This window comes from Seriola aureovittata, chromosome 3, assembly GCF_021018895.1.
Source record: "Seriola aureovittata isolate HTS-2021-v1 ecotype China chromosome 3, ASM2101889v1, whole genome shotgun sequence".
Taxonomy (NCBI): Eukaryota; Metazoa; Chordata; class Actinopteri; order Carangiformes; family Carangidae; genus Seriola; species Seriola aureovittata.
This window is the reverse complement of record NC_079366.1, coordinates 30385623-30411463: the sequence shown is the minus strand read 5'-3', so window position 1 is coordinate 30411463 and position 25841 is coordinate 30385623. Positions and strand designations below refer to the sequence as shown.

Here is a 25841-nt window from a genome sequence, read left to right as displayed (position 1 = left end):
TATATAAAATTGATATTGTGATGTCCTTTAATTTGTTTCTGCTCTACTGTCACATTTTGCAGTTGTGAATTTATTTAGTGAAATTATTATTTTGTCGTTTTATGAAATACCACTGTGTAATTTCATTTTCTAAAAAATGTTGCTGTGTTTTCTTTTTTTGTTAATTTTTTTTTCTTATATATTTGCACTTGTGGGCCACCGTACTTCTACTCAGAGACCCAGCACAGTAACAGTTTTTTTGTCATAAAGGCTGCGATTAGAGATCAAAGTGATCGATCGGTTATCACACCTTCAGACAAACCTTTCCGCACTCACACTCACACTTTCTCTTTTTACACACGACATTTAATGAGGCGAGAGTCGGAGCGAGGCGTTCGGATCACTGGTTTTGTGTCGGTGAAGACGCGGTGTGAAGCGGTGTCGGTGTATTGCTCTGTGGGCGATGATGATCGGAGGGGGGAACGCCGACTCCGAAGTCTCGGTGCAAAAACTCGATCGCCGGGACGACCTGCATTCCTCGACGATCGCTCCTCCATTTTAGCAGGAAAGGCGGGAAAAAAAAAATCAAAAATAAATAAATGCACGAATACAGTAAAGCTTAACAGTCTGTTAGCAGCCCCACTCTGTTCCACTTCCTGCGTCTTCCTCTTCTTCTTCTTCTACTTCTTGTTCTTCTTCTTCTTCACAGAAACAAGAAGGAAATACTCAGTTTCACATTATTTCCAGCAGTTTGCTCTGTGGCGTGTGCAAATCAGGTTTGCAGAGAGGCTTTTTTTTTTTTTTTTGAGTTTATTGCATGGAAAATATTTTCCCGTCGTCAGCACTTTAATCCTCTTCTTCTGTTCCTCTGCTTGTAGTTGGTAGAGCTACGTGTGTGTGTGTGTGTTTGTGTATGTGTATGTGTGTGTGTGTGTGTGTGTGTGTGTGTGTGTGTGTGTGTGTGTGTGTGTGTGTGTGTGTGTCAATCTTACCAGCACAGCTGATAGCGCTGCTGTGTGCCAGTATTATGGCTTGGTGTGTTTATTATCTGGCTCTCAGTGTGTTGGGTCCGTTAAGTCTGTTTTACATGTATGTTTGTGTGTTTGCGTTTTATATGCAGAGGTCGGGCTGAAGGGAACTGAAGGGACCCAAAAGCAGTAAATTACAAATATGAAATGGAGTATTTCTTTACTTTTTGTTTAATATATTTGTATAAATGGTAAAATAATGCTAACGTGTGACATTTTTAAATTAAAGGCATTAAAATTATCAAATGATTTTAGTTTTTATGGGCAGTTCAACAAAATCAGGAAGTGAATTGTGAATCTTTATTACGGAGGACCAGGGATCTCACAGGAAAAGTAATAAAGCATTTCCTTAATTTAATGTTTTAATAAATATTAAAAATAGGAATTGTAAAAAGAATTTACAAATTAACTATTAATCCATCAATAAATACTTTTTGAAGAGGGAATCCAGATACGTATTCCCATTTCTAAAATGCTTTTCAAATTCTATTATTTATTCATGGCTTAATAAATGTATTTATAAATGGTTTATTTAATGAGTGTTTTATGCTGTTACTGCTCTGAAGCATTTATTGATGGATTCATTGTTCATTATAAATTGTTTTTAGAATTCCTATTATCAAAGTCTATTAAAATATGAAATTGAAGAAATGCTTTATTACTTTTCCTGTGACATCCCTGGTCCTCCATAATTTGAACCATTTTTAACCTTTATTAATCAAATGAATTTCAAAGTTTTTCAGATTAATCAATAATAAAATAATTAGTTAATTGCTGCCCGTAACAAATTACAGTTGCTCAGTGGGTGAGCTACACTGTGTGGTGAGTACAGTGGAGTGAGTGGGTTAGGGGAACCAATTCTGCCCTGGGCCACAAAAATGGTTTGACCAACTCTGCATATGTGTGTGTGTGTGTGTGTGTGTGTGTGTGTGTGTGTTTGATGTGTGTGGTGCATCAGTGTATTTCACATGTATGTAGGTCACATGACTGAGTCCGTCTCTCAGTTCTCTCAGCTGCTGTTCTTGTTGATGAGCTTGGCTAACATCTGCTGCAGATGCGTCCTCGACACGTTCAGGTACGAGTGTCTGCTCCGCGGGCTGCCGGGCGTCGGCAGGGTGCCGGCGTGCCGCCGCCGGGCCGAGTTGGTGGTGGCGGTGACGTGGGCAGGGCTGCTCTCGGCGGAGCGGCTCCTCTGAATGAAGCTGCCTGCTCCGTGGGGATACTGCTCCGTCTCCAGGGTGGAGGAGGAGAAGACGTAGGAGGCCAGCCTCCTCAGCTGATTGGGTCGCGGTTGGTGTCTGTCGTCCTCCAACTGCAAACAGACCAATCAGAGAGAGGGAGGGAGGGGAGATTAATCAGTGGAAACACACGTTTGTAAAAATCAATGCTATGTTTTCCTATGGCTACATCCCAACACTCTGATTTGACTTCCTGCCCCCACTCTTTCCCCTCCCTGACCGGACGTTAGACGGGTGAGAGCTGATGGTGCTCTCGCACATCTAAAGCCCTCAGCTGATTGGTCAAAGATCATGAGGGGAGGAGCCTGGGGAGAGAAGCTGAGGGAGTGTTGGTGTAAATCTGGCACCCTGTCTACAGTTACAGCTATCAGATACTAATAGAAGCTAAGCAAAAGTTAACAGGACAGTTGAGCTAAGAGACTGTTAGCTGTGTGGGTTGCCAGATTGGTCAGACTAGCATCCCTCTAGCTGGAAAAATGGTGATGACAATATTCTCCCCCACAAAAGAAGCACTTTAAAAGGACACAAAGTCACCAGCACGAGCACTGCACATACTGTATCATCACTAGTCTACAACAGTCTGAGGCTGGACAACTGACAGATTGAGCTTTTGATTTCTGAAGGAGAAAAGAATTACCATTGGAGATGCAAAAAAGAAACAGGGAACACAAAAGAGAGATGGAGTCATCAAGCACACAAAACACAGACACACAACGGAGGAAAAAAAAAGGGAGGAAAATGTCTGAACAGAAGGAAAAAGGAAGAGGAGGAACAGAAACTCAGTGAGAGAACAGAGGTAAAGGACTATTCCTAAACTGTGCTTACCCCGAAACATCACTTTATTTCTTCTCGTGTTGTCCCAATGGCACCCTCGCTCTTTTCTCTGTCTCCTCAGGTGAGTCAAACTCGACATACTGTGTACTTTTAAAGCGATAGGTTGGGGGGCAAAGGCATCAGTAGTTATGTGGAGGAGGGGGGAGGGGGAAGAATTGGAGAGGAGTAAAAAAGAGAATGGCAGTCCTCGATGGCTGGCGGCGGAGAGCTCGCTCTGAGTCTAGCGGTGACAATCGACACGGAAATAAAAAGAGAATCGAAGCAGAGCTCGCTAGCGTCACTAAAGAAGGATCTGTGCCTTAAACAGTAAGACGTTACACTGCAGGTAAAGTCAAATATCAGTGATGATGGAATAATATCCAGCCTGTAAACAGCAGCCACCAAGTATGGAGGACCAAACCTGACTTATTAGTAAATAAATAAATAAGTGCATGAATAAATCAAATGGTCACATAAATGTAAAATTGAACTTAAAAAAAGCATAAATGGAGAAAGAAAATTAAAAAAAGAATCAATAAATCACACCCATGAAGGAAAATCCTGCTGAAGGAGAATTAAATAGAAATCCCAAGGTGAAAATTAAATGTCCAATAAATGTGAAATCCAATAATTCCACATTTATTTTCCATGACACCAGGTGGTTAAATCCTGATTATTCTGATGACCCCTGACCTTTCTTCCAGTGCTGCCATCAGGACAACATTTACATAAAATAAAACAAGTGCATACACAAAAAAATAAAGTTCAAAATCTAATGTTGTGAAATGTCCAGGATGAAGCCTGAATAAATCTATGATCTGTCCTCTGGCGCCACCTTCAGGACCAACTTCACAGAGACTCGTCAGGATGATGTTTGTTCATATTTTGGCTGCAGCCGTGTTTGCTTCACTTTATCCTGTTAGTGTTGATTAAATTATCAATTTTTCATTCTTATTTTTTAATCACTTCACCGTTCTTTTTTATTTAGTCAGGTTTGATCCTCCATAACAAAGAGCTCAACTTCAGTCATCTTTTACTTGTTTTATAAGGTGGTCTGTTAAATATAAAAATAACTATTTTAAATTCTACTATTTAGACCATGTGTTTACCTATTTAGCCATAAAAACAAATATTGTTTTAATAATCATAGATTTCAGTTTTTTCCATAAACACTTTTTTCTTTCTTTGTTACATTCATCTTTAATTTATGGAAGCCCAAAGGTCCTGAAAGATACAGGGGTTTTTTTTGTTTGTTTTTTAATCTTTTGCGCACAGAATATTAGCTTAAGAAGAAAAAAAAAACATTGTCTTTTGGGACCTTTGTGCCTCTGTATTTATTTGATAAAATGATTAAAGATTTATGTTTTTTAGTTTTCAGAGATGATCTTGTTGTCATCTGTTTGTGAAATGCTTTAGTGTCAGTCCTTCCTGTGTCCATGTGATCATGTGATGTGTCTAATCAGCAGTTTTCAGGACAGATGAGACAAGTCGTACATTTATGAACAACATGTGTTTCTGGTTTTCAGTTGGACTTCAGGGTTTTCATTTTTAAAACTCAGAACACACTTTAATATTAAATTGCAAAGCTCCCAACACAAGCGTTAACATCACAGAGACCAGGGTGTGTTTTTTAGTGTAGACATGTAGAGCACGTTCACCACCCAACCATCAAGAGTTCATTTTTAATTCTGGCCGGTTGATGGAATTGATTATCTACAGCTGATAGAAACCTCTGGTGACATCTGGACATCTGTAGACGAACAACGAGAAACCTCTGACCTCAGTTCACAATGGAAAAAAAAAGAAATCTGAACTTTCGAGGATCATAATAAATCCAGAATGAAGCTCATCTGAAGAAAGTGGCTGAATGTGAACAAATATGACAGTTTCCATGTGGTTGGAAAACCTTGTCATGACCTCTGACACTTTACAGTCCTGCTACGTGATATAAACATGTTGAAGTGGTGACAAAAATACTGTGTGGCCAGTCCAGCAGGGAGCATGGTTTCACATCCAGCCCCGAATAAAACCTTAACCCATCGATGCCAATTATTTAACCTAAACTCAATCTCATAAACTGAGTCAAACATGAACTAAGAATGTCATATCAAGGTAGAAATTCGTAGCCTTATTATGAGAAGATACAGCTGTCATTTATGTGGAATGGGTTTTAGTTAACATCTGTGACAGTTCAGCAGTTCAGGGAAACAGTCAGAGAAAATAAGTCTCAAAAATCTGGAGGAAAAAAAACAACTGCTTCAGCGAGGAGAACCGAGCAACAACAAACTACGGCCTCAGAAACGACAAGTCGAAGCAACATCTCTGACAGAGTCCAGAAAACCTGAGAACGAAGAGCGTCTCCAAAAGAGTCTGTACTGAAGAATCATCACACTCAGACTCAGGAGTTTATAAAGTTTCTTACAGGAAACATTGTTGAAAACACAAACTCACCGCAAAATCTTTTTTTTTTAGCAGCTTTTAAACCTGAAATAAATCAGCGCAGGTCGGTGTTCGGTAGGAAAAAGGTGAAAGACGCGCTCTGATTGGTTTCTGACCGACTCTCCAGACAAAACTAATTTAATATCCAGCTCTCGACCAACAGCAGCAGTTTAAAGTCTGGTTTAGTCTTGATCACTAACTGCTGTTTCATACTGATGTTTTGTTTCATTGATGTAATTTAATGTGGTTCTGTCAGAATGTGATTTTTGCACAAAAGTGTAATGAAGTCAGTCTGTAACTGGCTAAATTGAAAACCCACTGAATCACATCCAAAGAACATTGTGCATCCAACATCTCCTCCACCTCAGTCAGGGTAAACCTGTCAACCTGTGTGGTGCTTTACTCCGTTAATAAGACAGAACTTGTGAGTTTGTGTTTTCAACATTTCTTCTGTCACAAGTTTTATGAACCCCTGAGTCCATCCTGATCCTGATCCTGATCCTGATCCTGATCCTGATCCTGATCCTGATCCTGATCCTGATCCTGACCCAGGACGGTAAATCAGGACGTCTGGACTGTATGATCAGGAGTTTCTACTTTCTACTGCTTCTCTAAATCAGTTTTAAAAGACTTTTGGACATTGTTTTCACAGTGGCCCTGAGAGCTCAACACACTGCAGCTTAAGAAAACAAAAACACAGAGGCTTCGAAAATTCAGTCTTACAACACAGCGGACGTGTTTCCAGGGGACACTAAAAAGTGATGCACCTGGCTGGGACTTGTTCAATGACAAACTGTGGCTTTTGAAGTTAGAAGTATTGCGCAACAGGTGCGTCCCAGCAGGTTCATCACTTTTCTTTTTTGACTTAATCCTGATAATTCTGATTCTTGTGTCCGCTGCAGCGCGTTGAACTTTCAGGGCCACCATAGTTCGTTTTTTTTTGAAGATGCTGAACTTCACCAGAATCAGGCTCAATCGAAGCGTTAAAGATCCTGTACATCATTCTCATTACAGCTTTCGAAAACAAGTTGCTTTATCTTTTCCACAACCCAACAATCCAAAGCCGGTGTTTTTAAGACGCTCACTTCCTACAGGATCTGCGTGTAGAAGATCAGGGTTATGGAAAATAAACTACGGTTCAGGTATGGTTGGGGTGAGGCCACTGAAGCATTTGGTTAAGGTTATGATTAGGGAAGAATAATGGATATGGTTGATCAAGTTCAGGTCTGTGACAGGACACAAAATCAGTTCTCTACACGCCCGTCCACCACCCGACCTCCACGCGCTGAGCGGTGGCGCTCACGAGGAGCCAGTCCGTCTGAAATGGACGTTAATCCCTGAGATACCGGGATGTTTATTCAACACATTTCCATTCGTACACCATCCTGAACAGACTCAGTCACTGTATCAATAAACTGTGTGTGTGTGTGTGTGTGTGTGTGTGTGTGTGTGTGTGTGTGTGTGTGTGTGTGTGAAACGTCAGCGTCACTTTGACTCTAACGTGTCAGAGAACATGAGAGAACACAGCAGATGAGAAGGATGAGAACATCATCAACATCCCGACATATAAACATCACGGCTGCACGATTGTGTCGTATGGGACTCGTTCTACAGCTGCAGCTGCTTCCCATCCACTCCTTCACAATAAAACAATGGTCCAAAGCAAAAGTCATGGGAAAAAAAAAAAAAAAAAAAAACCCAAAGAAATGGAAAAAGATTTTTAAACTCAGCTCCAATGACAAACGAGGAGAAGACGGCAGCACCGTTCACACAGCTGGACGGAGGAAAGGTTTTAATGTGTCACAGGCAGTCGAGGAAGAATCAGACGGATCAGACTGGAGCTGCACAACAGGACCTGAAACCTGATCTGAGATTCTTCTGTCTACATTTTAAGATGAATGAGGATCTACGATGTTCGTCAACTACAGACTTTTGACTACCGGATGCCACAGCTGCGTGTTAACTCACTCATAATGAAGTGAAGTCGTGCATCAAATATTTGCTTCTAGTTCATTCAATAGAGAGTCACAGAAGAGGGGAAAAGCTCTGTGAGTTAACTGAGCTTGCTGAAAGCCGGTTCATATTCACGACTGCATGTGACAGGTGTGGAGCTGCAGGACGGTGCTGCCGTAAAACCTGCAGACAAACTCCCGCAGGAGTCTGTCCGCCTGTCATCACTGTGACGTCTTTAAAGGACAAGTCCAGCACGACTCCAGACGTTGTTGCTCATCACCTCTGACTGGACTGACTGATGTTTTCGAAATGTCAATCAACTGTGGACCAAGTGATCAAAAGGTCCTCCATGAGCAGGTACAGATAATGGAAGGATGGATTCATGCTTTCTTTAGATTTGATGCTTTTATGTTGTATTTTATTATTCTAACACTGTATAGTATATATATATATATATATGTATATTGAGCACTGATGCATTTAAAAGGTTTGTGAAGTAAAATACACAATAAAAGTTTCAGTACAAGAAAATATTGATCCACAGAGGAGGCAACTCCTTTGTTAATTGGTTTTGTTGCAGAAAAATATGTGCAAATCCTCATGTGATAATGAATCTAATAAAACATGTGGAACTGACACTGTTCAGTTACATAGAGTCGCTCTGATTAAATGTAAAGTTTAGTTCAATTTCTCACTCTCTGTGAAAGTGTTAGACTCCGCCTCCTGTCAGTCACAGCAGCTAGCCGGTGAAGCGAATAAGACAACATAAAAACACACTGTCTTAGTTTAAAGTTGTTTTTTACTTTATTTATATATAACCACACCGTGCAGCTCCACTGCAGCAGCTGGGGGTTAAGTGCCTTGCTCAACGGTTGTAATGAGAGGGGGAAACTGCTGCCTTTTCACCCTGATTTATCCTGAACCAACAAGTTTTTAACTTTTACCCACCACTGTCTGTTGCTCTCTGTTTTACCTAAAGTTTAACACTTCATTGATACTGATGGAAGCCAAAGAAGGGAAATGTAAAAATGAGCAGAACCTCTGATCAAGCTGGATTTGTCCTTTAAGCTACATGTTGACAGACGGACAAATGAGGAGGCGAAGCTGCTGCACAGCGCCTCACTACGACGAGTTTTAAATTATAAGTCTGTGCAGCAGCCGACCACTCGATTCATCTGTCCACCAACATGCCATCAGAGAGCGCAGCTCTCCTCTGATTGGCTGGCTGGTTCTCTTACCGGTCTTTGAGGTCCAATGGGCTCTGACTCTCTCCGGCGGGGGCGTCCTGATGGTAGCGAGTGACAGGGCGACTGGGCGGGGCTCCCGCCGCTCCTCCTGGACGCCTCCTCCTCCGTTAGCGTTAGCATCGCTCGGCTACTCTCCCTGGTGTGGGTCTTTGGACGAACGGCCAGCTCCCCTACTGCTGGAAAACAAGATGTCAGAGTTACAAAAGACTCAGCTCTGAAAATTCTTAATACTTAATTAATTAAGTATGGATTTAATTAATTTGGAAATTCAAATTTAATGATTTACAGACAATAATGTGGCTCTGATGGGTTTAATGTTCGATAGCTGTGTCTGTTAGAAAGACAATGTTTTAAACAGTGTCTCAGGTACATTAATCAACAAAAGTTTGATCACTTTCTCATCATCAAAGTTTAATCTTGTTGAGATGATGTTAGTGTTACAGGAACAGTCTGACATTGCGTGAAAGCCCATCAAAAGAGAAACTACCAGTCTCCCCCCTCCTTCAAGTCTTTGTGCTAAGCTAGGCTAAACATGTCCTGGATCATCTGACTTACTTGTAGAAAGCTGATCTGCCCTCTGATGAATCATTGAAAACATCGTCATTGTGGTGGTGTGGGAGCAGCATTAAGTGTTTTGTTATCTGAGTTTGTATTATAAATATATATTCTGTTATTCTGGGACTTTTCTTGTTGTATTGTGTTCTGCCCAAAGACTGCAGATGGAAATTAGCTAGCAGCTACAAGCTTCAAGTAAATTTAGAAATTATTGGATATGGACAGAGCAACATATTCAGTTTTTACAGCAGTGTGAAGGTACATAAAAACATTTCAAATCATTGTGGAGCAGCGGTTCCCATCTGGTCCAGTCTTCACATTTCTCCTTGTTATTAAGTCGTGAGGCTAACCCATCCAAATTTAATTTCACACATTAAAAACAAGTAAGATTGGAGCTCTAAACATTGTAGTAATGTACTAGCAGTTAGAACAAAGGTGTATACAGGAGCTCCTACCTCCAGCTCTGAGCCTCCTCCTCTCCTCCTGCTCCTCCAAGGGGCGGAGCTCCTCCGGCTCCTCGTCAGTTGTTCCTGATGTGGTTGGCTGGAAGTCTCGTAACTCCGTCTCTTTGTCGATGATCACCCACTCTTTGCTATCAAAGTCCTCCTCCTCGGCCAGCGGGACGGAGCGGATGAAGGCGTTGCTGTGCGCCTCCTGGTCAACGGACGCTACCGACACCTCCTGACGGCCACTGATGTGTCGATCACCGCGACAACCGGGGTCAACAGACAACATCTGAGCCGGCTGGGAGGAGTAGACGTGACGAGACGGAGAACCGAGAATGTCCATCCTAGACCTGGAGAACAGACAGAAAGACATGTAGAGACAAATTTGTCACCCAAGTCAAGTCCTGGACGAGTCACAAATTCTTGAGGACAAAGCAACATCAAGTCTAAAGTCAGTCCAGACCAGTCCAATTTAAGTCAAGTCCTATATCTCATCAAAGGAAGTCTCAAGCTAAATGTCAAGGGCAAGACCAAGTCACATGTTCGGTCTTTAAAGACAAGTTCAGATCAAGTCTATAATCAATCAAGAAAGGACAAAATCAAGCCTCAAGTCAGTCAACACAAGTCCAAGTTAGGTCTAAAGTTCTTGAGGAGAACACCAAGCCAAGTCTCAAGTCAGTTGATACAAGTCCAAGTCAAGTCTTGTCACAAAGTGCAGGTGTTTGAGGGAAGTCCAAGTCTTTCAGGGCAGCCATAACAAGTTAAAAGCAACACTCAAGTCAAGTCCCAAGTCTTGACAAAGGAAGTCACTCAAGTCAATGAGGACAAGTCTACATCAAGTCTCAACATGCAAGTCTTCATTTTTGTGACTTAAATCTGACTCAAGTCCAAGTCTCAAGTCTTCAGCTCTGTTGTCGGTTTATACACCTTGTGTCATCCAGCCTTAAATAAAAGTGCATGACACACTTGACGGTTGTTGCTGTTTATCTCAGTTTCCTCCCATTAAAAATCATCTTCTAGAAGAATATTCACTTTTGAACTTGTGTTTTAAGAAAGTAAATCTCATTGAAAGATTAAACAATATGCTGTCTCCTGCTCTGAAACCTCCTTCAGTGTTTCTTAAGAGTTTCATGTCACCTCTGTCCGTAGGCGTCGGCCCGGCCTTCAGCTGCAGACAGGCGGTCAGATTCAGGGCTATTGACCCGGCGGTACCGCAAAGACCGACCCTGACCTGTCGGTGACTCCGGCACTCCGCCTCGAACTGGCGACACCGGACACACCGACCGACCCGCCTCCTCCTCCTGAGCCCCCTGAGGAAGGACAGAAAGTGATGTTGTATGAGGTAGATTAAGATTAAACATCAAACCTTTTTTACTCAAAAATCCCTGTTCTGTAATGCGGTTCAGTTCAAACCTTGTTCAGGCTGATCCTGAGTCTGTTGCGGTTGAAGTCCGTGTCCTCCCAGGCCTCTCCCGTTTCTCCAGCGTGCTGGACACTTGTCTCCCCGGGGGGTCGACTGGGTGGGGCCGGGGGGGCGTTCTCCTGATCGCTGAGATGTTCGTCCTGCAGAACGTCATCGGTGTTCTCCCGTTGAAGATCTCCAGGAACCGGTGTCACGATGGCTCTGTGGACAGATGCAGATGACTTCATTTCAGAAACCGTTTTACAGACTCAGGGGGATGTGAGTCTGTACCAGAGAATAATAACAGAGGGAGTTTGCTGTGTAAATGTCAGCACTGAATCTCATTTGGAGGATGCTTCCGTGCACTCGATGAAACCTCCTCTAACACCAAGATGTGTTAAAACCACACACACCAGGAAAACATGGCCTTGATCATTTCTGTTTTAGATGCATTTTGAAGCCTGGAGTTCAAGAGTTTTGTTCTCTTCAGATTTATAAATGATAAATATTAAATAAATAATTATATTCCAGTATAATTATTAAGATGGCTCCAGAGAAATGTTCCACTAATGTCGTGTTGTGTAAATAAAGAAAGACTTTTTGTCGTAGGTTACATCATTTGTTCATTTCCACATCTGCTTCCTGCTTCTTAAAGGAATCGTTTTTACAAATTTGGAGCTGGAGTCAGGATGTGGTTAGCCTAGCTTAGCATAAATAACCAAGTTTCTAATATGGATCAAGCGTCTGGTTCTTACCCCACCATGGCGGCAGTGGGTCGGGTGTTGTGCTGTGGTTGGGTGGAGGCACTGGTTGACAGTGTGACATCACTTCCTCCCTTCTCCCAGTCAAAAGGCTCGTTCTCTGTGATGATTCGCTCCTTCATGCTGTTCTCAAACACCGACATCAGCAGCTGAAAATAACAGGACAGACTCATTGATCTGATACTAACACTGAAGCAGAGACATCCTGCAGACAGACAGACAGACAGACACAGACAGACAGACAGACAGACAGACAGACAGACAGACAGACAGCTTCCATCACAGTCAGTACCTGGTAGTCTGGTTTGGTGTAGTAGTCGAGGGCCAGGACGTGGTCCAGGAAGATATTAAACTCTTGAGGCATGTGTTTGAGCAGCATCCGATGGTCGTAACGCTCTTTAATCTGACCAACTTGTTCCTGGAAGAAAACAACAACAAAAAAAACACTTTCAGCTGCATTGAATTAACGAGGGATTTATGTACAGCTTTACCTTCACACCTCTGAAACGCAGAACAGGTGAAGCTCATCAGGGAAACACTACAGTCGGAACCAAAACAACAACCAATGTGACTCAGTTTGTTAATAATTTAACTGGAATATGAGCTGCGGGAAAATAAGAATGTCTTAAATTAACATCTAAGGAAATGTGGAATATGTGGTGTACATACAGTATATCAAAATATATACAGTATATGATGAACGATATATATTTAATGTGTATATATGCAAGCTTCTTAAAACAACAAATATATAAAACTCTATATGCTTATATACGTTTTTCTTATTAATTCCTTATAGGAAAAGTGGTGTAAGACTTTTGGAACCCACTATATATGATATAATAATATAATATCAACATATATTGACAGTCTTTGGGATGGATATATATTTATGTAACATACAGTATGTCCAAAATATAATCATAGATACATACACATTCATATTTGGACATATTTGCTATACACATGTACATATAATTCATATATGGAAATGTATTGGTGTATGGGTGGTTCATGCTCTGGTGAAAACTGTCTGACCTTATCTTTGATTTTTCGCCATGGCAACTGTCCAACAGCGAACTCCACCAACATGTAAAACAGTGACCACAGGTCGTCATGGCGACCCATTTCCTGGGGGAGGGGGAACAACAAACACACATCGTCAGGAAATCACTGTTAACGTACAACGCTGAAGTTAAAGTTAGCTTCTGATGAAATGACAGAACTGAACAATTCTCCATTTTTTTTTATCTACTAATTATTGTGAGAGTGTGAGAGACATGATGGTTAAAGCCTTAATGTTTATCTAAAACCTGTTTTTAGATTCACATATCTGTGAAAACAAAAACATGGCGACTTTTAGTACATTTCCATCATTTGTGACGTACAGAAAATAAACAGCACTGACCTTGTTTTTATGAGCGTTGACTGAAGCGTAGCGGACCGTCCCTCTGAAACCTGCCACCGTCCTCGGCTGAGCACAACACAAAGCAAAAGTCAGTGAGCGGTTACATCATCAAGCATCACCCTAACTCACCACTCAGTCTTATATCAATTTAATCTAATTTAATTTAACACAAACTGCTGCAAGATGATGAAACTTGGTCTAATTTACATCCTGTTTACCAGGAAATCTGTGGCCAAACAAACAGAGGACATAGAGACGTAGAGTGTAAGAACTGAAGTGTTTTCTCTATTGTTTTCTTGCTCTCTGGTTGCGGTCGCCTCATGTTTGCTGTTACAGATGTTTACAGATGTTTGAGTTTTCATCTGTTGATCTCGTAAAGAAGACGGCAGCACGGTCCGTTGGTCGTGGTTTCCACTTCACTCAACTAAAACACCTCATGTAAAAACAGCATCATAAACACATTAGGTACTCGTAGCTCGTCTTTGCCCACCGCCTGCTGCCAATAATCAGCTGATTCAACATTATACCTGTCGCCTCAGACACCTGCTCTGTATTTCACCAGGTTTAAATCCCAAGCAGCCAAACATAACCTTTATTTAATCAGGTGGTCTCAGAGATCAGGACCTGTTTCGAAAGAAAGACCCTGAATACAGCAGATAAAGATCAAACATGGACAGATGTAATAAAAGCATCATGAAATAGATCTGAAGTTAAAAAACTTTAAAAGTTTTAAAAGTCCCACACTCTGTTCATCACTTGAACTGACCTTGACTTACATTTCAGTTCTCAGACAAACAGCAGCCGACATATAAAGACTACAGACTTTCACCTGGGATAAACCGGCCAATCAGAGCACACCAGCAACACAAAAACCAAACAAAGGCGATACTGAGCTCTTACAACTGTAAACATATAGAAAAGAAATTGGCCAATATTATAGAAATATTATAATATTTTTCTACATGATTGAGTTGGGAAAACTGTGATTAGTGACTCTTCTTCTTCTCTGTGAGACCACAGGCGACAGAACAAATCCCTAAGGTTTATATTATATAATGAGAACAGATCGTCTGTAATATTTCCAAATTAATTGTGTATATTTAGAGGAGATCCTTTTTCATTTTGACTCAGCTGCTACGAGCCGCGTCAGATATGTGCAGACTGCTGGTGTTTTGTTGTTGTCTGGAGTGGAAACCGCGACCGGCACCGTGCTGCTCAGGATTTTGGCGTGAAGCCCACAAAATAAACGCAAAACATATTTTGCTTATGTACGGAAGCCCTGGAAGGAAAGTGATTTTTTTTTTATCTGCAAATAAATTAATTAATTAATTAAAAAAAAACTTTTATTTATTCGTCTGCGCCAGCGTCAGTGAGAGCGGCAGCCATATTGTTTTCAGGTTGTCCGTCTCATTCTTGTGGACACGATATCTGACTAACTCCTTCACAGAACTTCTTCAAATTTGGCACAAACATTCACTTGGACTCAAAGACGAACTTATTCGATTTTGGGGGTCAAAGGTCAGAAGGTCAAGAGCGTGGTGACCTCACAAACTGTGGTTTTGACCTTGTGAACACATTATCTCAGTAACATCTTGATGGAATTTCTTTAAATTTGGTAAAAACGTTCACCTGGACTGAAAGACAAACTGATTAGAATTTGGTTGCTAAAGGTCAAAGTTCAAAGGTCAAGGTCACGGTGACCTCCCAAAACATGATTTTGGCTTGTGAGCGCGATATCTCCTTCACACCTTGAGGGAATTTCTACAGATTTGGTACAAACGTTCACTTGGACTCAAGTAAGAACTGACTGGACTTTCAAAGGTCAAAGTTCAAGGTCAGTGTGACCTCAAAAAACTTTTTAGCCATTGAAGACTTAACACAAATATTTTATCCGAATCTGGATAAAGAGTGATGTTTTCTGAAACTAGTCTGAGTAGAGGAGGTGATTCTAGTCTTCGGCGGTTGTTTTCACAGATGAAAAAAAAAAAAAAATCACTTGCCTTCTGGGCTTCGTACATTTGTCAATGATCACGTCATTATTATTCTCTGATCAAGAGAAAACATAAAACAATTCAACTCACAGCCTCTACAAACGTTTTATATTCAGTACAGTACGAAGCTTTTATTGGGCGTCATTGCACAGAACGGAAACATATCATCATCCTGTGCTGCAGCAGCTGCAGTAACAGAAGAGACAGAAACTGCATCTGTTTCTTTAAATGAGTAAATTAAACCAAAACAACCAAAACACATGACGACACAAACAGAAACATCAGCAGAGGGTCACGCTGCATCTGCACAGCCTGAATCCACACACACACACACAGAGGGGTCAATTAACACGTTTCCATGGCAATATCGTTCATCTTTATGTGGTGACATACCCGGGTTACCATAGAAACTGGGAGATGTGTCATGAATTAAAAGTGGACATATGGATCCACTGTGTGTAAATTTAGATTCGTCTGTGCGACTTTATATCAGTGAGTCATGACATCGTGTTACAGGCTGCTGTTTCATCTGAGCAACAAGAGTCTCAAATATGGGGAGAAATAATTTAATCGATTAATTCAATCGATTTGAATTCCTTTTCTGAAGGACTTTAATTGTTCAGGCTCAGTATTCAAACACGTCAGAACCATCAGACAAACAGATTTGTTCTTCACATACGAGTGATTTCAGAGAACTTGCGTTTTCTCTCAGGTACAAATTAAACTCTTGAGTCATGAAGAGAGCTCCACACCTTTCAGCTGCCTCAGGGACTTTATGCAGGACTCTGTCTGAAGAAACATCCTCTGTTGTAACACCTGACGTGACTGAGTGACATGTTAGAGCTGCTCCATGGCAAAAATCATAATCAGGATTATTTTAATCAATATTGAGATCAGGATTATTTAACAGGATAACTCATTGTCTTTTTAACAGGGGACTTTCTGGAACTTTAAATACAGTTTCACGGAAAAACAAATAAATGACATAAATAAATAAAATAATAAATAATAAATAATTTAAATATATAAAGTTAAATCTATAATATAAAAATAAATTACGTAAAAATAAATAAGATCAACTACAACACATCAACCCTGGCAGAAGCTTGTTAATATAACATGAAGCACCACAAACAGATTTTAAAACACAGTGTTTTGTCTGTAGTTTTTCTGGTTACACACGATATAAGTTAAAGATCTCTGAGTGTGGGAAGTCTCTGAAGATGACGCACTCCTGCGTACGTCGCTAACGTAACGTAACATAACCAGGAAGTGGATGGGGGGATGGTTTTAGTCGAGCGGATGAAATTTGTTGCACAATAATCGTCTTAGCTCCATTATCTTGTTTCCATTATCGTTGGAAGACAAAACCATAATGGAAAATAAAATTAGATTAATCACTCAGACCTATATTGTGTTCTGCTGCCACAGAGGAAATAAATTCATGACGAGTGATAACGAGTCTCCTAATGTCTTTACTGCAGAAATGACCCAGGAAGAGAATCTGTCAAACAGCTGTTTGACATTAATTCATTAATTTGTGAATGAAAACGTGTTAATGACTTTATGAAATCTGATCAGCAGGTCAGTCTCCGACGGCAACTGACGTGCTTCTGCATTTTCCACTTTTGTGTGTTGTGCTGTTGATGCGGCTGTGACCCATCTGTCGCTATAGAAACCACTCACATCCCTGGGTAACCATGGTGATGATGGAGAAACGGGGGGCATGCACGTCAAAATCATAAGTCCAAAGGAACTGTAAGAAAAACAAAAACAACACTGAAACGGAAAAAGATGAAAATATAAAACAGTCAACAAATTAAAAAAAAAAAAAAAAAGCAACAGAACATAAATCATTGATAAAAGAACTGATGACTGGTGATCAATACAGACTGAACATCATGCAAACTCAAACTCACGGAACTGATACATCAAAGAAAATGTGCTGCATTAATTCAAGCTTTCAGACTTTTTGTATCTTTTATGACTCAATTCAGTCAGAAAAAAATGTTTAAGCACTATGTTATAAACAGTAAATAAGATATTCAGTAATAAAATTCATAATTAGAAGAGAAGATTAAAGCTCCATATTTTCTTCTTCTGTGTTTTATTTGAAGTGTTGATCCATCAGAAGATATAAAAACCATCTCAGTGTAGTTTTACATCTCCTCTCTCAGGCTTCTCTCTGGAGCTCTAGTAACAACAGGTCGGTGAGCCAATCAGAAGAGAGGAGGCTCTGAGCCTCTCTTCTGATTGGCTGACTGTTTTCTGAGTGATCCAATAACGATATAGCAGATTTCAGGTAAAAACACTCAGAGAAACCAAATCCTGTAAAGGTTTGGATGGTGGGTGCAGGTGGGCGGGGCTTGGTGACTGCTTTGTTGTGACATCACAAAGTTCCAGAAGTCCTGACGGCTGGTTTTAAGGCTCAGTTTCTGAATACAGGCTGTGTGCATTTCTCTGTGGACTGAGGCTTTGATACTTTCACAGTATTAATATAGAAGCTAGAGCTGATCTATAATCACACTACACATGGACACAGACCTTTACACTGGAGGAGCTTTAACTTATGAGATCTATTTTAAAAGTAACAGATCTGAGAATTCTGGGAAATGTACATGATTAAATTCTATAAATATTTTGTCTTTTCTTTGGAGGAAAAGTTTAAAACTCTTATTTTTTCTGATGAATGTGACGTTAATCTGAGAGCTGTTATTTTTCTAAACCTCATCCGAACACTGCGCTCACATCCTGTGATGAAAAGGAAACAGACGCGTTTCAGGTGGAGCTATTTATTCCATCCAGATGATTTATTCATCATCAGTGCTTCAGAGCAGCTACAGGCTCACAGCAGCGACTGAGCTGATCCTGGAGCAGCTCGACTGAAGCTGCTGCAGCTGCTACAGCGACACACCCAGCACCTGCAGTGTGTCAGAAATCTTCGGTTCAGACCCTCTGCAGATCACGCTGCTGCAGCTGCAGGAACCCCGCCCCGTCTGAGAGGGGACTATGGACTTCCTGCAAGACAGGAAGCAACAGGTACAGGCTAACACCCACCTGTCTGCCCCCCCCCCCCCCCCCCCCCCCCTCTGCAGCGCCCACAGCCACGCCTCTGGTGCAGTTTGCTGCTGACACCACGGTCGCACCGATGAGTCGACCTGCTGTGTCACAGCCCTTGGGACGGTGCACAGAAAACAACCTGGAGCTCAGCGTCAACAAGACGGAGGGGACGGGTCAAGGTCTTCCAGAAACACCCACCATCTCGCCCCCCCCCCCCCCCCCCCCCCATTACTCATCATGAACGCAGCCATAAAGGTGGAGGAGTCTGTTGAAGGGATAGTTGGGGGTTATTTGACATGGGTGTGAGGTAATCATGAATTGTCAGTGTGTCACCTGCAGTAGATCCAGATCAGTGCGCTGACAGTGACGAGGAGCAGCAGGAGCAGCAGGAGCAGCAGGAGCACCGGTACACTGTGGGCGGGGCCACCAGAAACACGTGTTTAAATGTAGCTTCAACTCTTTATCTTACTGTAAAAACATCACTCTCCTTTGACACTACATTTTTCTCAACCGCTGAACTACCATATCCCTACGCAAAAGTGCACCCACAGAGCGCACCGTATCACGCCGCAGCCGCAGGTCAGCTGAGCGAATCAGAACTAAACTTCACTTTGTTTTGACGGGAAAATAAAAAGATGAAAATATTCTACATGAAGTTTCAGATATTGTTTATTGTTTATTTACTGTCTAAAACATGTTTTTTTCTGGTGGCCCCGCCCACAGCAACACATCACTCTGCTAGTGTACCGGTGCTCCTGCGGCTCCTCGTAACTGACAGCATCTGAATCTACTGCAGGAGACACACCCACTATGCAAGTCTCTCGCTACCATCATCACGTTCACACCCAGATCTACAGATCCTCCATCACCTCCATCCTCTGCCTACACCAAACACCGCCTGTACCAACAGCCGGGCGGCTCTCGGGACCAAGGATCAGGTGCCACCTTATTTATCATCACTCCGGTTCCCATGACATTCCCCTTTCAACACAGTCTCTCAGGACCCGATGTGTTCCAGCAGTAAATGCTTCGGTATCTCGCCCCGTTTGTGTGGAACAACTTCCAGAGCGCTGATACCAACAGGCCGATTCACACATCTGATTAGATCCTCCTGTTTTACTTACTGCTTTTTCTAACTTGCAGTCATGAGCGTCTCAGTTCGTCATCTTATTGTCGACCTGGTTGTGCATCTTAATGCATATTTAAAAGCATTTAAATCTCTCTGATCGCTGTTTATAGAAACACACTCAATACATACAGTAACTTAATGTATATTTCAGTTGCTGAAACTTCGTTTCCCTTTTTTGTTATTTATTAAGATCTCACTTGTAAATGAGATCTGTGACTTCCTGATTAAATAAAGTGTATATATGTATATATATATATATATATCTATGGCAGAGGCAGGAAGTTGTCAGAAGTGGTTCTTCCCTCTCCTCAACATCCTGTCCAAACTCCATATTCACACACTTTGTGAATAAATGATGCATGAGACTTAAACATCAGGGAGGAGGTGAAAACATCAGATCTCCACCATCTTAGTTCTGACTGGCGCTCTATTAGTGACATCATTTCGTCGCGCCCTCGCCCCCTCTGCAGTGCGACTGGAGGATTAGCTCCACCTGCTGTTTGTCTCCAGCTTTCATTTGCATTTTCTTTCGCAGAATTTCTCAAAATCCGGTTCGAATCGGAGCTAAACTTGGACGGAGTTGCTCGGGTAAAGAAACGCCGAGGGCGATGCTGAAAGGAAGAACGTGTGCAGCTCTGCAGACAGATGTGAACAGATGTTCTAGGAGGAGTTCCTGTTTGATCAGAGCTGATGTCGCTGTGAGAGAGACAGAGAGACAGAGACAGAGAGAGAGAGTGTTGCTGAAAGAGATGATGGAGGGATGAGAGAGAGGAAGAGGAGAAGCAGCAGGATGAAGAGTGAGGGAGGGGGAGAAGAGAGAGAGAGTGAGGCGATCCTCTCAGATCACTAGACTGAAGCTGACTCAGCTGTAGAGCCAGAGAGAGAGAATGAGAGAGAGACACTGGGAAACAATGGAGGATGGGTGGAGGAGAGGAAACTGAGAGAGAGAGAGAGAGAGAGAGAGAGAGAGAGAGAGTAGGCAGGGAGCCTGAGGTCTCTCGCTCACTGACGCATGTAAGAGCATCAAATATTCATTTCACTGCTGCAACAGAAGAAACGCAACACTGCAGGAGGAGGAGAGGAGAGGAGGAGAGGAGAGGAGAGGAGGAGAGGAGAGGAGAGGAGGAGAGGAGAGGAGAGGAGGAGAGAGGAGAGGAGGAGGAGAGGAGAGGAGAGGAGAGGAGGAAGAGAGGAGAGGAGGAGGAGGAGAGGAGAGGAGGAGGAGGAGGAGGAGAGGAGAGGAGAGAGGAGAGGAGAGGAGAGGAGGAGAGGAGGAGAGGAGGAGAGGAGAGGAGAGGAGAGGAGGAGAGGAGAGGAGGAGGAGGAGAGGAGAGGAGGAGAGGAGGAGAGAGGAGAGGAGAGGAGGAGAGGAGAGGAGAGGGGAGGAGGAGGTGAGGAGGAGAGGAGAGGAGAGGAGGAGGTGAGGAGGAGGAGAGGAGAGGAGAGGAGAGGAGAGAGAGGAGAGGAGAGGAGGAGAGGAGGAGAGGAGGAGAGGAGAGGAGGAGGAGAGGAGAGGAGGAGGAGGAGGAGGAGAGGAGGAGAGGAGGAGAGAGGAGAGGAGAGGAGGAGAGGAGAGGAGAGGGGAGGAGGAGGTGAGGAGAGGAGAGGAGAGGAGGGAAGGAGGAGAGGTGAGGAGGAGGAGAGGAGAGGAGAGGAGGGAAGGAGGTGAGGAGGAGGTGAGGAGGAGGTGAGGAGGAGGAGAGGAGGTGAGGAGGGAAGGAGGTGAGGAGGAGAAGGAGGAGAGGAGGTGAGGAGAGGAGAGGAGAGGAGGAAGGAGGTGAGGAGGAGGAGAGGAGAGGAGGGAAGGAGGTGAGGAGGTGAGGAGGAGGAGGAGGAGAGGAGGAAGGAGGTGAGGAGGAGGAGAGGAGAGGAGGGAAGGAGGTGAGGAGGTGAGGAGAGGAGAGGAGAGGAGAGGAGGAGAGGAGAGGAGAGGAGGGAAGGAGGTGAGGAGGAGGAGGAGGAGTTTTCCAGTAAATGGAGGCAGCTCACGTCCTCACTGATCTAAAAATAGCTCTGAGTTCAGACTGATAGAGAGACACAGGAAATGAATGAGAGAAATGAGGAGCGAGAGAAAGAGATAGAGAGAGAGAGAGAGAGAGGAGAGGAGGAGAGAGAGAGGAGAGAGAGAGAGAGAGAGAGAGAGAGAGAGGAGAGGAGAGGGGAGGAGGAGAGAGGAGAGAGAGAGAGACAGAGAGAGAAAGAGATAGAGAGAGAGAGAGGAGAGAGAGAGAGAGAGAGAGGAGAGGAGGAGAGAGAGAGGAGAGAGGAGAGAGAGAGGAGAGAGAGAGGAGAGAGAGAGAGACAGAGAGAGAAAGAGATAGAGAGAGAGAGAGAGAGAGAGGAGAGGAGGAGAGAGAGAGGAGAGAGGAGAGAGAGAGGAGAGAGAGAGAGAGAGAGAGAGAGAGAGAGAGAGAGAGAGAGAGAGAGAGAGAGAGAGAGAGAGAGAGAGAGAGACCAGCAGATCTGATCAGTGACTGACGACCAGCAACAACTGTCTCAGACCTTTCACAATAAAAGCCTTTCAATCTAAAAGACCATAACGCACACCATAAACTCCTCCTGTGATCTGTCCTGATCGATACGTATGATTGATCATTGATAAGTGTGAATCACTGACAGTCATCAGGCCTTCCACAGACATGAGCAGCAGCACAGACTCTCAGTCTACAGGACGTGATCTATTGAACTAATGTGCTGCAATGCAGCAAACACACCCCGTCCATCCGTCCGTCACATTTATTCCAGCTCTTTATTATTCACTTTATTTTTCTTTTAAGCAGCTTGATGAAACTGAAAACACAGAGGACAGTAAAGGTCACAGTAAAGGTCACAGTAAAGGTCACAGCACATGTTCATATGGAGGATCGCTGCTGCTGAAAAACAACAACGCAGAGACCATTTAAAACCATTCAAAGAAAAGGTGCAAAACAGGAAAATAATGATAATAATGTGAAAAAAAATATAAATATATAAAAAATAAATAATTTAAATTACAAGAACAACTTAGTTGAATTTTTATTTTAATATTTCACGAGCTGTCAATCATTTTTTATATCTTATATTTCTCATTTTGATTAGCTACCCTGAAATAGAACTAATAATTAAAATCAAATAATATAAAATCTAAATGATAAAAGCCATTTTTAAGAATGTATTTTTAAGTATGAAGTCCTATCATGATTGTCAAAATATGAATTATTAATTATATTTCGTTTCATCAGATTTTTTGTGTCCTCATTCTTTTACTCCACCAAATGACATATTGTTGTATTTCATAACTGTTTCATAAGTCATAGTTTTTATATTTCTGCTCACTAACTCAAAATTATGATTTTATTTTCTATGTCACAAGATAATCATGAGAAATTTAATAAAATTGAACTTATTAATTTCTTGACATGAATGTTCTTCCATACGGCTGACATGATGATTTTTAAAGAAAACACATTTATCCTCCTGTAATGTTTCATTTTAGGACAAAAATAATCTTTAATAATCTCGGTTGAAAGCTCTGGGAAAAACTACTAAATGGACCCGGTTCTGGTTGAGAGACAGAGACCGAAGGACGGCGGGAGAGGCGAGGTCGGCGTGCGGATGAAGTGTCTTACCGGTCGGACCTCTCCGGTGGTGTTGGTGTACTGCCGCGCCAGACCGAAGTCCAGCATGTAGCACTTCCTGTAGGTGGAGGGAAGCCGGCCCATCGCGAAGTTGGACTGTGGGGGACGAAACAGAAACACATGAGGTCACTGTGAAGCTACAGGCTGCGACCGTCGTCCCGCTCACACCGACAAACCTCCAACACGTTTCACATGTCGAGACAAGCCCAGAACAGCTGCTGAAAATGAACGTTTATGACATTAAATAATATTTCCAGTTACATTTCTGATGAAATCTCTTTACTTGTAGATCTAAACAGACTGTAACTTTAGAGATTTATTTCCTCCATTTTCAGCTGTTTTTGTTTGTATAAACATGAAACTATATATTTTTTACAACCTCAAACTCTTTGATCATATTCTGACGATCAGAACTACAGATTTCTGGTATTTTACAGCCTCCACAACACGAGGATCCAGAGTTTGTGCAGAAAATAAAACAGGACACGGTTCATGTGGAGGAAGACGAATAATATAATCATATAATAATAATGAAATATAATCGTTTAGTCAGTTAGAGTGTGAGTTTCCACAGTTGTGGTGGTTTTGGTGCAGAGGGAGTTTCATTATCCAGCGAACAGACTTTCACTTAAACCACCGAAGCTTCATATTTGCTCCAGATAAACGTTGGAGTGAGTCTTTGCACAGTCTGTGGATTTCACCTGCTGCAGCTCAGAGACGAGACGACGTCCAGCCTCGGTCCCGGGGTTCGGACGGAGACACTGGACGGAGGTTTCATCAGGTTTTAACTGAGTGTTTCTCTCGCCTGTTGATTTGCAGCAGAACGATCAACGCGAAGGTTTTCAAATCCAGAATAAAAACTCTCTTTATCTCTCTGTGCTTTGGTTCCTCCTGGATTCACTGGCCAGGTAAAGATCCAGCTGACGTCTACCTGTTGTACTGACATGTTTACCTGTGTAACCGGCAGCCATATTGTTTCCAGGTTTGTCCGTATGTTCGTCTCATTCTCGGCACGATGTCTCACTGACGCCTTGACTGAACTTCTTCAAATTCACCACAAACATTCAGTTGGACTCAAGGATGAACTGATTAGATTTTGGTGGCTAAAGGTCAAAGGTCAAGGTTACTGTCACCTAACAAAACACTGTTTTAGCCATTACTCAAGACTTCACACAGAAATTATGACAAAATTTCACACAAATGGTTCATATTTTCTATGACTCTGGACGAACAGGACATTTAAATGTACACTCTGATCATTATTTATATAAACACACTCCACTTGTTCATATGAATCTCATTATAAGTTCTGGATCTATATATTGAAATTGCTGAAAAGTTGCATTTCTGCTATTAATCCTTCTTTTTTGTTACATAATCAGAATAAATCATTTCAATCTGCATGATCACGTCAGCTGCTTACAATAACGTACAGTTAGAGTGGAGAGACAAATAAAACATGGATAAGGAGGTTGTGGGATTTCAGAGAGGTTTACATGGGCGTGTCTCACCAAACAAAATATTCTATATAATGTTCTATATAATATTCTATATAATATTCTATATAATGCTGTATAAAGAAGGAGATGCAGCAGGGACACAGAGACTGCAGAGAGCTGCTGCACTTCTCCCTCCCACTGAGACGCAGAGTCACCGAGACACCGAGTCAAATCACCTCAGTGTGCGACAACAACGCTCTGCAGCGACGCCGAAAAATATAGAGCCCTGTGTTTTACCGTTTGGTGTTTTTACTGACTCAAGGTGACTTTGTCGACCGCTGTGAAAAAAAATAACATAAAAAGACTGAACGTGAAAGAGAGAAAGACTGCAGGTCAGGTGACGAAGACGTCTCCAGCCGAGCGCTTTGAATAAAAGACGTATGAGCTTTGCCACAATAGGAGCGGTTTGGTTTCTCTGTTTGGAAGCTTATATATTAGGCATTTACTTATTTATTTTTTTGTATTTTCTTCTCGTTTATCTTTTCAACACTGTGATGGACACGAACGCTTCAGTAGAAACATGAGACACTGAGTTAAAACTACATCAATGAAGGATCTAAAGACTGAAGAGACGTTGATCTGATGAAACTCCTCCACCGTCTGCTCTGAAACCTGACCCAGACCCGTGTGACGTTCATGAGCTGCATCTTACTGAAGTCGCTCTGCAGGTTTTTCACTGCTCGCTCTGACCTTCCTGATCCTCCTCACTCATCGCTGTTTGTCCTCCAGCTTTTGTTCCACTTCAGCTCGTTAATATGCAAATCTATTCAGCCCCAGAAATCCTCTTAACATCCTCCACCATGCTCTCTGTTATTGGCTTGTTTTCATGTTTAGGACTGAGAAAATCATTCACAACAAGAGTCACAGCTGGACCTCGTCTGCCTGGCGTCTCCTCTCTGCGCTCACATCTACAGTATTTTAATGCAGCTCAATTCACCACAAAGCTTTTCTCATTTTCTTGTTTTTTTTGCTTCTCTTGACACGAGAACAGAACAAGTCTGAAACTGAGTGACACACGGCCCTTTCTCGTCCTGCAGCCCACAGACGACATGTTCACTCCAGAGCTGCTGCTAAAACCCTGATTTTACAGCCACAACATCGCCTGCCAACATCACCGAATACATCAGTTAAAGACGACGGCTGAGGGACGACTGCCCCATGCTCGCTCAGAGAGCGGGGAAGAAACTCATTCACCTCAGCTGCTGTGTGGTCAGCACAGAGGGGCGTGTCTTTGGGACGAAAAGCCCAAAAACCACATTTGAACAGATTCAGATCA

General features: G+C 42.4%; 1 protein-coding gene across 3 annotated transcripts in view; it reads right to left on the bottom strand.

The window, feature by feature from the left end:
• The window catches only part of ttbk1a (tau tubulin kinase 1a), a 53118-nt gene that overhangs the window by 11179 nt on the left and 16098 nt on the right, over positions 1 to 25841 (bottom strand). For 2 of the 3 annotated variants that reach the window (XM_056369087.1, XM_056369076.1), the window contains exons 6-14: positions 23058 to 23162; positions 13270 to 13335; positions 12900 to 12992; positions 12154 to 12279; positions 11856 to 12010; positions 11112 to 11322; positions 10836 to 11008; positions 9708 to 10048; positions 8689 to 8873 (exon numbers count right to left, since the gene is read on the bottom strand). In XM_056369087.1, the coding sequence (XP_056225062.1) occupies positions 8689 to 8873; positions 9708 to 10048; positions 10836 to 11008; positions 11112 to 11322; positions 11856 to 12010; positions 12154 to 12279; positions 12900 to 12992; positions 13270 to 13335; positions 23058 to 23162 (1455 nt within the window). The remainder of the gene's footprint in view (positions 1 to 8688; positions 8874 to 9707; positions 10049 to 10835; positions 11009 to 11111; positions 11323 to 11855; positions 12011 to 12153; positions 12280 to 12899; positions 12993 to 13269; positions 13336 to 23057; positions 23163 to 25841) is intronic. The other variant, XM_056369095.1, reaches the window with a different exon arrangement.